The sequence below is a fragment of the Trichechus manatus genome, unplaced genomic scaffold (assembly GCF_000243295.1).
Source record: "Trichechus manatus latirostris isolate Lorelei unplaced genomic scaffold, TriManLat1.0 scaffold00191, whole genome shotgun sequence".
NCBI lineage: Eukaryota > Metazoa > Chordata > Mammalia > Sirenia > Trichechidae > Trichechus > Trichechus manatus.
Genome location: NW_004444127.1, coordinates 4,192,750 through 4,204,902, shown reverse-complemented (window position 1 = coordinate 4,204,902; position 12,153 = coordinate 4,192,750). Strand labels below are relative to the sequence as shown.

General features: G+C 41.8%; 1 protein-coding gene across 3 annotated transcripts in view; it reads right to left on the bottom strand.

Annotated features, from left to right (window-relative positions):
- Positions 1-359: 359 nt before the first annotated feature.
- The window catches only part of LOC101340933 (receptor-type tyrosine-protein phosphatase eta-like), a 44,178-nt gene continuing 32,384 nt past the window's right edge, over positions 360-12,153 (bottom strand). For all 3 annotated transcript variants that reach the window (XM_023741836.1, XM_023741835.1, XM_023741837.1), the window contains 6 exons: positions 12,030-12,103; positions 11,795-11,929; positions 9,753-9,872; positions 8,278-8,438; positions 6,932-7,067; positions 360-3,970 (listed from right to left, as the gene is read on the bottom strand). In XM_023741836.1, the coding sequence (XP_023597604.1) occupies positions 3,812-3,970; positions 6,932-7,067; positions 8,278-8,438; positions 9,753-9,872; positions 11,795-11,929; positions 12,030-12,103 (785 nt within the window). In that variant the 3' untranslated portion in view covers positions 360-3,811. The remainder of the gene's footprint in view (positions 3,971-6,931; positions 7,068-8,277; positions 8,439-9,752; positions 9,873-11,794; positions 11,930-12,029; positions 12,104-12,153) is intronic.

Genomic DNA, 12,153 nt, shown 5'->3' with positions numbered 1-12,153 from the left:
TCTAGGATTCCCCAAATCCATCAACAAAAATCCCTCTCAAAATCCCGAGATTTGCCTAGCACATGTATGCCACTACCAAATGGGTATCTGTCCATCTGCAGATTGATGCACCCAATCCTCTGAGAGCAAACACAGCCACATGTCAGGATGCACAGTCACTTCTTCCAACTCTCCCTTCACTTCATCACTCTGGATGTGGAAAACGCCGAAGGGTAATGTGTTTTTGTTAGGGATACCCCAACTGAGTCCAGGCCAGTAAACTGCCTGGTTAATCGTATGGAAATAAAGTAGGGAGGAAAAAAAAGACACAAAGGCACAATGTGTTGACATTTTTTTTTAATATTTGGTATTTGTAAGTCTTTTTTAAAAAAATTATTCAGGTCATTTTTTCTTTAAAAAAAAAAAAAAAAGCAACCGACAGCAATACTCTGTACAAGTATAACAAACATTAGAAATATGCATCATTCCAAAATAGTTACAAGAAAATTACAGTTTTAGAGTCCACATCAACACTTCCTATTCATATGTGCCCCCGAGGGAGAGAAGCTACAGTATGTTAAACACACAACTGCTACACAGTAGTCTGAAAACTCAGAACTTGGACTTTTGAGGCAAATCAGCATCAGCCGCCAACACTTGTTTAGCTAAACAAGCACAATCAAGCATCTTAAAAAAAAAAAAAAAACCAGGCTTTTCCATACCAGATGAAATGCAAACATGAATCATCTGCATAGGAGACCCCACCCCAAGCTCCAGGGGCCTCTGACTTTTTGAAGCACAAATCCAGTGGAGTCAATTATGCCAAAGTCTGGCTGGAGGTCACTCTACGGCCACAGTGAACAGACCTCAAATGTCCATCACTAGGTTCTCCTATGGAGGCAAAAGTCTCTGCTCTTGGCAGAAGACATTAATGGCCCACACCAGCTGGCCACCAAGCTTAGGCCCTCTTGTTGCCACCGACCCCGCACTAGCTGCTTCTATGCATGGAGTTGCCAAATACTAACCAGGGGAGAGAAAACCATCCTCACAGGATTCCACTGGACTTTCCAAATTTCAGTTCATTGTTCCTAGGAGGGGTTTGGGGTGAAGCTCAGAAGCACCTTCCTCTTGCCTCTGGCCACTTCACCCCATGTGTCCTTTATATTTACACATGAATCTTCCCTTTTCTATCACTGTGCTATAAATACCCTCACCGCCCCACTGGCCCTGTCCCCAGTCCTCTCCAGGCCACAGAGAATCATCGTGACCTACGTGTGACCTGCCCATTGGAACTCTGGTCCTCACCACCACAAGCCTTCCTCCCAGCATTGCGGGTGATGTCCAAGAGTAGTTGGCTGGGGCCACTGCCCTCCCAAGCCCACACCAGGCCGAAGGGAGGACTGTTTCTGGATTTTGCTTTTTTTATACAACAAGCTTATATAATCAGTGTTGTTTTAATCGTTTGGAGGGCTTTCGGGGTCAAGTCCTTTCCTCTGAATTCCCTGCAGAGCAAACTCCCCATCTCCAGGGCAGAGAAGTGGACAGGGCTAAGCGTCTGCCTGGGATTTGACACTTAGAAGCCCATCACAATGGTTTCTAGACAAACTGCAGTGGGAGGGGTATGGCCCACAGGATCACTGAACAAAGTCATAGACCTCTCCTCAGAGATGTGCATGGGCTGAGGGTCAATCCACCGAATCCAGCTTCCCTCTCCACCCTAGGGACAGCATGGCTTCCCTGATTCAGATGTACAGAGCCAAAGCCTCCTCTGAAGTTGAGCCACAAGGGCTCCCCTAGCCTGGTCAGCCCAGTCCTTTAGGGGCCTGATACTGAATGAGCTGCTTGCTACCAAAGAAAGCCAAGGATTTAGCAAAAAGTGCAATTTCCACTTGGGAAGTAAGGTTTCCCCCAAAACATGAACACCTACCACATCTCCTTTTCATTCATTCAGTACCTCAAAGGGAAAGGGGGACAAAAGACATACAGCACTAGACCTCTGAACTGCATTGAGGGCTGTACGTATGCTGTGGTTCCCCCTTTATAACCCTAACATACCCATTTACATGTCCAGACAGTTATCAAAGTGCCAGTGAGGTGAGGAGCGTGGCAGCATCGGGAGATTGGTTCCCACAGACCAACAGTGACCAGGGGACTCGAAGAAGATCCAGATCCCCATTTTCAGTAGGACACATCTGTCCTAAGTTTACAGCAGGATTTAAGACTGTGGGAAATGGCCACAGGACTCCAGGGACTGGTTTATTCCTTCACAAGTCCTTGTATACTTCATTGACTGTTGGAGGATAAACTCAAAACTTCTTCAAAATATCACCTGAGCCACAATATAAAATAAAAAGAAAAAAATCCTTTCACGTTAATGCCTTAAGAAGTCTACAGATTATGTACCAGTAAAATAAATCCACATAAATTCTCAAAATTCTTGGTGGATATACACCTGAAGCCCAAAAAAAAAACAAAAAAAAAAAAATAATCTACATTTTTAAAAAATCAAAGTAATTACAGCAGCAGTATAGTGAAAAGAGGTTTTAAAAATAATAATTACATCTTTGATACAAATTCAAACTTTGTACACCTCAATTCTGACTCACACGAATGACTGTTTAGAGAGTTTAGTATATATATATATATATACTGTATATATATACATATACAGTAGATACCAATATGTGTCACTGCAGAGAGACTAAAGCCAGTGGATTCAGGGGAAGAAGGACTAATTTGACACTGTTTTCACACTGAAAGTGTTCAGACTGCCACGCTTTGAAACACACACGCACACACACAGAAACACACACACATAAAATGCCAACCTGAGTAAAACGTTACTAAAAACCTAGAGCATCATGAATCACTAAGTCACATATTGCACCTTTAAATAATCCTTACCAAATACAGAAATGAGAAAAAGGATAAAAAGAAGGTCAAGAAAAGGAGATTATGTCACCATAGGGTTCTTCTTCTTTCTCTGAAAATTCTCAAGTTGATACTTAGTTTCCACTCTAACCCAACCAATGGGCTGAAAATGTTGCCAGCACAAGAGTCTTTGGGGAAAAGTAGGAGGGAAAGGGGAAGAAAAAATGGAGCACAAGTATATGGGGGCAGGGGGAGCAGAGAGACCTCCTCTAATCAAACTAGAACAGGAATGTTACTGAGAAGGCAGAACCTTTGATATCAAACTACTGTTTAAATATTCCGTATATTCCAATTATGAGATTCAATACAAAAATATAGATTATCTACTGAGTTTTGCCTGTGGAAGCATAATTCAGAAAAGGCACATGTTCAGATAGAAAACTTATGTGGAAGAGGCACCACATACCCCTCCCTACATGTTAATCATCCACAATTAGGTATTTTCCATCAGCTAGATTCCCAGATACAGTAGGTAAAAATAGACCTCTGATACTTAAAATATATTCAACCCAACACAATCCTGGCTTTAGCATTTGAATCATATAAAATAGTCTTTTTTAAAAAGAACCTGTTTTAAAGAAAAAAAAAAAGAAGAAAAAAAAATTACAGCTCACTTTTCCTGGTTTTCCATAATCCTCAAGGAAAAAAAAAAAGCAAACTCATCCCATTGGTAATCAGGAACGCAGCTGATCTGCTCACCACCCATCCACAGCCCCTGCTCGCCCCAACTTCTCAACTGTCATGTCATATATGTGCAGCTTCACACCCTCAAAATTAGCTGGAACAAAACAGAACAAAGCTTTAAGATAGTAGACATATAAAAACATGTCAATAGCAGGGCGTTCTCCTTTGCTGTGGGTGTGACGGTCTGGTTAACTCCAGAAAAGGTTTTCCTTTGGAATCAGGCGATGTAACCATTTGTCTTTCCAAACCTGGGCCCTGGCATAAAATTTTCATAGATTGTCATTGCTGTTGTGTTCTGGTAGATGAGATCTACCTTTGAGTCCTTCCGGGATCGGATAATATCCAAAACACACTGATTGAGGAAAACATATTGGTCCTGATGGAACAAGGAAACAGAGGATTCAAATCAGCATGTGTCCCAGGGATGAGCCCCCAGGATCATTTTCTGACAGATCCCCCACCCCAACCCCATCCTCACCCAGCCAATAGCAAACACTTCAAGTTAACACGTCATGAAGTAATAACATTCTGGCGAAAGCTGAAATCACAGACAAACAAGAGCCTCTTCAAGATCTCTCAGCTGGAATATATGGAATATTTAAACAGTTATTTAGTATCAAAGATTCAGGCTTCTCAACCAGAAAGACATATTCCCCATCTCCTTTCCCCAAGGAGAGAGAAAGAAAGAATTTGGAGGGAAAAAATGGCCACACACATTCAAACAATAAAACGTCTGACAAAATTTTCTTGGCTAGTGAGGATATGCAGAATAAAAAATAAATTGTAATACTCCACAGAGCGGGGTGGCTAAAGGGGAGTGGTGACATAGAGTTGGGCAAGTATATCAGAATCTGAAGGTAGCTATTAAAAAGGAGGAAGATGAGGTATATGCTGACACACACAGTATCCATGATACTGCAAGAGAAAAAAATCATGGGGCAATAAAATAGGATCCAATTTTGTTAAAAAAAAAAAAAAAAAAGAACCAAACCCGTTGCCAACGAGTTGATTCCAACTCATCTAAATACTCCATATTTGTGTGTGAGTGTTTTTCTATATACATACACAAAGAGCCCTATAAGGATATGTCAAACTATACACTGGCTACTTCTAGGGAGTGGGATTGAGGAGGAAAAAGTAAAAGGGAAAACTATACTCTTTGTAGTCCTATATTGTTAAATTTTTTTCATATGAACAAGCATTACTTTCAAAATCTAAAAAAGGGAGGAGAAAAGAATTTATAGACAGGTATAAAGTTTCTGTGTTGTATAAAAGAGGATAAAAAACTGAGAAACACTCCTATTAACCCCATTGTCATCAAGTCGACTCCAACTCATAGCAACCCTATAAGACAGAACAGAACTGCCCATATGGTTTCCGAGGCTGTAAATCTTTACAGAAGCAGACTGCCACATGTTCCTCCTGCAGAGAGGCTGGTGGGTTCAAACCATCAATCTTTCAGTTAGCAGCCAAGCTCTTAACCACTGTTCTACCAGGGATTCTTTGAGAAACACTACTGTATATAATTACAGCAGAAAAAAGAAAATCTTTCTTCTGACCAATGTAGGAGGTGAATTCCACTCTTTCCACCACAACCATGCACTAATCCCAAAGCACACAATGTACCCAAGCCTCTAGAACATTCCCTGCTAGACTCAAAAACACTGGCACATACCCATAGAGCTCTAAAATGATACAGGGCGATAGCCTGATACAAAATTATTGTTCAGCTCTCATCCTGATTAAAGTACATTCACCCCTACGGCTTTGAGGAAGGCTACTCAATATATTCTGTTGAGACCATACCTCAAAAACACTCTTCATCACGGACATTTCAGGGAAGACCAAGTTCAATGGCCTTACACAAACAACACTGTGGATGTTAAGCATTCATTTTCTCAACTGGTCAGCAGTCCTCCTGTTATTATTGTTAGGTGCTGTGGAGTCAGTTCCAACTCATAGTGAGTCCTCCTGTAGCTATAATAATTTACCTTTGCAACACTGAAACATTTAAGCTGGTTTGAGGATACATTGCTGGATTAGTGCTTAAAGTAGCATTATTGTTAATGGTTGAAAAATGTGTTTCATTAGCTTATTTTTAAGGATGGTCAGATCTTAGAAACAAAGAATAAAAATGGCAATTTTATAAGTTTAAACTGGGAAATCAGAGTTCAGAAACTTGCTAAAATTATTTGATGAGCCAGTGGCAGCAAGTTAAAGAATCTGGATACTATCTTGGTGTCATAGATTGAACTGTGACTCCACAAAATATCTGTCAACTTGGCTGGGTCATAATTCCCAGTATCATATGATTGCATACCATTTTGTAATCTGATGTGATTTCCTTATGTGTTATAAACTCTATCACTATGATGTAATAAAATGGATTAGTGGCAGTTATACTGATAAACACTACAAGATTGGATAGTGTCTTAAACCAATCTCTCCTGAGATATAAAAGAGAGAAGCGAGTAGAGACACACAGGAACCTCACACCACCAAGGGAGCAGCGCTGGGAGCAGAGCACATCCTTTGGACCTGGGGTTCCTGTGCTGAGATGCTCCCAGACCAAGGGAGGACTGACGCATCACAAGGACCTTCCTCTAGAGCCGACAGAGAGAGAAAGCCTTCTCCCGGAGCTGATGCCCTGAATTTGGACTTGTAGCCTAGTGGGCTGTGAGAGAATAAACTTCTCTTTGTTAAAGCCATCCACTTGTGGTATTTCTGTTACAGCAGCACTAGATGACTAAGACACTTGGTTTGTTGCTCCGTTACTGATACCACTATTACTACGTCGCTGTATGCTGCTGGTGCTGTTAGCTGCCGTTGAGTCAGCCCCAACTCACGGCAACCCCATGTACAATGGAACGAAACATCACCCAGTCCTGGACCATCCCTGTGATTGGATGCAGATCAGACTACAGTGATCCACAGGATTTTCACTGACTGATTTTCAGAAGTAGATCACCAGGCCTTTTTTCCTAGTCTATCTTAGTCTAGAAGCTCTGCTCAAATCTGTTCAGCATCACAGCAACACACAAGCCTTCACTGACACATGGACGGTGGCTGCACATGAGATGCATTGGCCAGAAATTAAACCCAGGTCTCCCACATGGATGGTGAGAAATCTACCACTGAACCACTAATGTATCATATGTATAGGATAATTCAATTTCAAGTCAATTCAGGGTCTATAAAGGAAATCCAGTGTTACCTCACAGTCAAGAGTCAGAAAGATCTGGAAGGGCGAAATATTTTAACACAAGTGTATGACATGATGAAACCTTTTGAAAATGGTAAGGAAGGGTGGACTACTGAACACAGATCTTGGCCTCACCTCTGTTTGCACCATTAAAGGCCTGTGCATTCGAAGGTCATACACAATCCCGTACACATCCACGGTGTTCTCATTCTCTATCTGATAGATAAGACGATCAATGGCAATGAAAGTGCCTGTCCTTCCAACCCCAGCACTGAAAGACAGAGGAAATAAGCATATCACAATGGGTTACATCTACCATTAAACTCCCAACTTTCCCCTATGCAGATATAATTGCTCCCTTTCTAAACCAACTACAGCAGGTTGTGGGTTCCTCTCCTATGGAAACTCCATGAATGCCATCTGTAAATACATTCTGATCTCCTCCACTATCACACTAGACTGCAAGGTCTCTGAGGGCAATGCCCAGGGCCATTAAACATTTGCTCATCTGAAAAGACTTGCCTCAGCTACTCAGACTGCACTGGCTTGGGACTGGGGCTCAAGGGCCAAACTTACTGTTGAGTCAAATGCCACAAATAGAACACTTCCCTAGAGCTTCTCGATCCTCAGTTCCATTCAAGAAAGCCCTTCCTTCCTTCTGTCCTAAATTGATTCTTTTTGCTTTAAAGCTAATTTCTTATTGTTCTAGAGCAGGAGTTGACAAACTTTTCTGTAAATGGCTAGAAAGTAAATTTTTTTTTGGTTTTTCAGACCATACAGTCTTGGTTGTAACTACTCAACTCTGCCATTGTAGCATGAAAGCAACCACAGACTATACATAAAGGAAAGAATGGGCATGACCGTGTTTCAATAAAACTATTTACAAAAACAGGCAGCTGGCCAAATTTGGCCTATAGGCCATTGTTTGCCAACATCTACTCTAGAGTCTCAGCGCTTAGTAAGCACTTAGTCCCTTATCCATGCTGTTGTCACTAAAACCGCTGTCAAGTCGGCCCCGACTCACGGTGACCCCATGCACAATGGAATGAAATGCTTCCCAGTCCTGTGCCATCCTCATGATCTGTTGTAGATTGGACCATTGTGATCCACAGGATTTTCACTAGATGACTTTCAGAAGTAGGTAGTAGAAGTAGTCTTTCTTCCTAGTCCATCTTAGTCTAGAAGTTCTGCTGACACGTATTCGGCATCATAGCAACACGCAATGACAGACAGGTAGTAGCTGCACACGAGGTGCACCGGGCAGGAATCCAACCCAGGTCTCCACATGGGAGGGGAAAATTCTACCACTGAACCACCATTGCCTCCTCCCTTATCCATACCTTTCTTAAATTTGTAAATGCCTATTAAATTCCCTCTTATTCCTTGCTCTTCTAACGTGCTCATAGATCTATACCTTATATGTTCAATCTGCCACATTAAAACCCCAAGGACCCCAAACACAGAGACTGCCATCTGCACACCTGCAATGCACCAGAATGGGTGTCTCAGGAGGACTCTGGGTCACATAGTCACGAACCAGGTACCGGAAGCTGATGAGCAGGTCAGTGGTTTCGGGAACACCGTGGTCTGGCCAGGAGGTGAAATGGAACTGTCGCACAGGGTGACTCTCCCTTGTCTGGACCTAGAAGCCAAGGACAGGGGTTTGATTCAGAGAGAAAGGCTGCGTAACACATCAAAAAGAGTGAAAGTCAAGCAGCCGCTCAATACTGAACTGCACAGGATAGATGAAAGGCAGCTAACGGACTCAACATTAGAATTTGACGGGTTACATGCCCATCAAAAAATACCAGTGTCATTTCATGGCACTGCCTCTATTTTCAAGCACCCTTGAAAAAAGAAAAAGAAGCATGCATAGCCTGACTTCCTGGAATGCCTACACAATTTACTTGGATTTCTTTCAGTAACTTTTTTTTTTTTTTTTAATGTTTAGATTTTTTTTTTTTATTGTGCTTTAAGTGAAACTTTACAGCTCTAGTTTCTCATACAAAAATTTATACACATATTGTTATGTGACCCTAGTTGCTATACCTATAATGTGACAGCACACTCCTCCTTTCCAGTCCAGATTTCCCGTGTCCATTCAACCAGCTCTCGTCCCTTTCTGCCTTCTCATCTTGCCTCTGGACAGGAGCTGCCCATTTAGCCTCGTGTATCGACTTGAACTAAGAAGCACACTTTTCACAAGTATCATTTTATGTCTTATAGTCCAGTCTAATCTTTGTCTGAAGAGTTGGCTTCAGGAATGGTTTTAGCTCTGGGTTACCAGAGAGTCCGGAGGCCACATCTTCAGGAGTTCCTCCAGTCTCAGTCAGATCTTTTAGTAACTTTTGGGGAGAAGGGAAGCCATGTGCACATGCCCTGAAATCCAGTTAATATAACTGTTATCATTAACTCCCCCCAAAGCAAATGGCCACTTCTGATGCTACATTTTCTACCAACAACCAAAAAGGCATTGGTTTGCAATGAAAACTCTGAGCACTTCACCTGGAAGTAGAGGGAAGGAAAGAGTTAGGGATACAGAGCCATGCTCTTAAGGTTCATTTTATTCAAGAATAACTTAGGAAATTCGCCTCAAGAAAGTAAAGCTAAAGGGTTGTCTTGAGGTGTCTGTAGGTATAAATTATTTTATTCTGTGAAGAAAGCAAACATCTATTTCTGATGCATAAAAAAGTGTCACCCTAAAATTAATACGGTCATTTTCCATTTCAGGTCCCTGGGTGGTGCCCTCAACTGCTAACCTAAAGGCTGGAGGTTCGAACCCACTAAGCAACATCGTGGAAGAAAAGGCCTGGCAATCTGCTTCTGAAAGGTCACAGACTTGACAACCCTATAGAGCACAGTTCTACTCTGTAACACATGGGGTCATCATGAGTCAGAATCAACTCAACGGCAACTAACCACATATGAAATTTATCCACCTTGACCTCTTACTCACATTTTTGACTGTGAAATCTCTGATGGTCCATTCCGGATGAATAATTTCTGATGACATTGCCACAGTTATGTCCCCGTAGTCCTGAGCCTCCTTGGAGGGCCAATACTCCTCACATTTGGTCTAGAATAAGATTACATTTTTATACAAAGACGCAGATCACACCATCTGCCATACGCTGAAACTTCACAAAAATAGACCAGATATTGAAAACTGGTATTGGGGCCAAATGAGTTCCTTAGTCGGTTTCAGTGAATTGTTTTTTAATTTACAGTTCTTGCCAACTTTTTTTTTTTTTTTTGTGCGTTTTAAAAAAATCCAGATTTCTGGCTTCTCTGGAAAAATCAGGAGGTCAGGCAACATTGGGCCCACATTTCTGCACGGAAACCAGTTTAGATTTAGAGTGGAACAGCTGCCTTATCTGGAGCCCTGATAGCGCAGTAGTTAAGACTTGGCTCAGCAGTTCAAATCCACCAGTCGCTCCTTGGAAACCCTATGGGGCAGTTCTACTGGGTCGCTATGAGTCAGAATCCACTCCAAGGCAATGGGATTTTCTGGTTTGCTCCAAGAAAGAACACAAGACGACCTGGACACACACTGACATGAGGCTGATCCCCACCTCTGACTCTTACCAGCTACCTTGTAGGCAAGTTCTTAAACTCCTGAGCCTCAGTTTCCCCATGTACAAAATGATAACACCTCACAGGGATGTTGTGGGGAAGAAAATAACATATATAGAGTACGAAGTACATAAAAGCTACCCAGAATATATGCTAGTTCCCTTCTCCTTTCACTCAGCATCAGTAATACCCACTTCCACCCTGACTTAAGATGAGCAGTGGCCCATCTAAATTCATCTTCATGTCTTCCATTAATTTCACCACGTCATTTTCATTTGTTTAACAGATATTTATGAGCATCTTCCATGTGCTAGGCTCTGGGCTCAACAGCACCATAAAGCTGATGTGCATTCACAAAGCAATGTTCTTTTATTTCCATAATAGCTTGTTCTCCTGATGCACAAAGGGCACACAGAACCCAACTCTTTCTGTCTCACAAGCAACATAGAGACGGGAACCATCTCTTACAATTCTTTCCCTCCTTCTTCCCTAGCACAGGAACATACTTGGTGCTCAATAAACATCTACTCAATTAAGGTGAAATAAAGAACACTAAAGGAAATTATGCCTGCTAAAAGTGTGGAACCTAGACCAACGCCATCAGCATCACCTAGGGATTGTCAGAAATGCAATTCTGGGGCCCCACTCCAGATCTTCTGAATTAGAGACTCTGGGGAGGTAAAACCACCCTCCAGTGATTCTGGTGCCTGTTAAAGTTTGAGAACCACTGGTTTAGGGAAGGGATTCTTATCCTATTCCTCAAGTAATGAACCTACATGAAAAAATTCACCAAGCAACGTTGGGTCCCATTCCTCCAGCACAGAATTCTTGAAGTTATCGTGTGTTTTTCAATTCTCCTTTCATCCATTTAAGGAAATATGGAACTTTATTACCAGAATAAATCTTATTTTTGATGAAAGTGGTGGGGTGGGGCAGCCGGTGGGTGGGGGGTGGGGGTGATGGTTCCAGGCCATCACATAGGTGGAAGGGGTGGCTGAGACTTACCTAGGGATAAGTCTGAGATTTTGTTTAACGAAAGGTGCAGTGCTAAAAACTAAGTTTGAAAATCACTGAGTTGTTTGAATCTCTCCTGTCACAAATGAAGCAGCTGGTTGCTGAGACACAAGATGGGCTTGTGCTCACACAGCTGATAAGGGACGGAGCTAAACAGTAAGCAGCATTTTCTTGCTTGGACCCTGGGAGTTTTTCTACTGCACTAACCCAACTCCTGCTATTTAAGAACTCCAACTGCAGCAATTCAGGAATAGAGAACATTGGTGTTTGTTCACAAAGAAAGGCAATAACAAAGTAGTTTTTTTTTAACTTTTCTTTTATGGGAGACAGAAAATAAGTTTCTAAGAATAGAGGTACAAATGTTTGGGGGAGTGTTTTTTTAAAAAAGACAAGTGTTTTTAAGATACTTACCCTTCCCTGTTCAACACATTTGGTCAACATAACAATGGCGTACACATTTTTCTCCCAAACCATACGCCAAAAATCTTTCAAAGTGTTGGGTAAAGGTCCTTGCATGGCAATAAACTCTTTCTTGGAATGGTAGCCCTAAAAATGGAAAGCAATACATATTAACCCAAAAAACCAAGTGGAGCTCTGAAGATTTTATCCTAACAAACTGGTGCTATGGGAATATCTCCCCCCTTACAGGCATGTAGTTTGCATTGATGTAGTCATCAGTTGAATGTGTCTGGACTGAAAGTTTGACACGGGAAACATCATCTGTAACATTAAAAGAAAAAAAAACTCATTAGAAGCAAATGTTTTAGGAA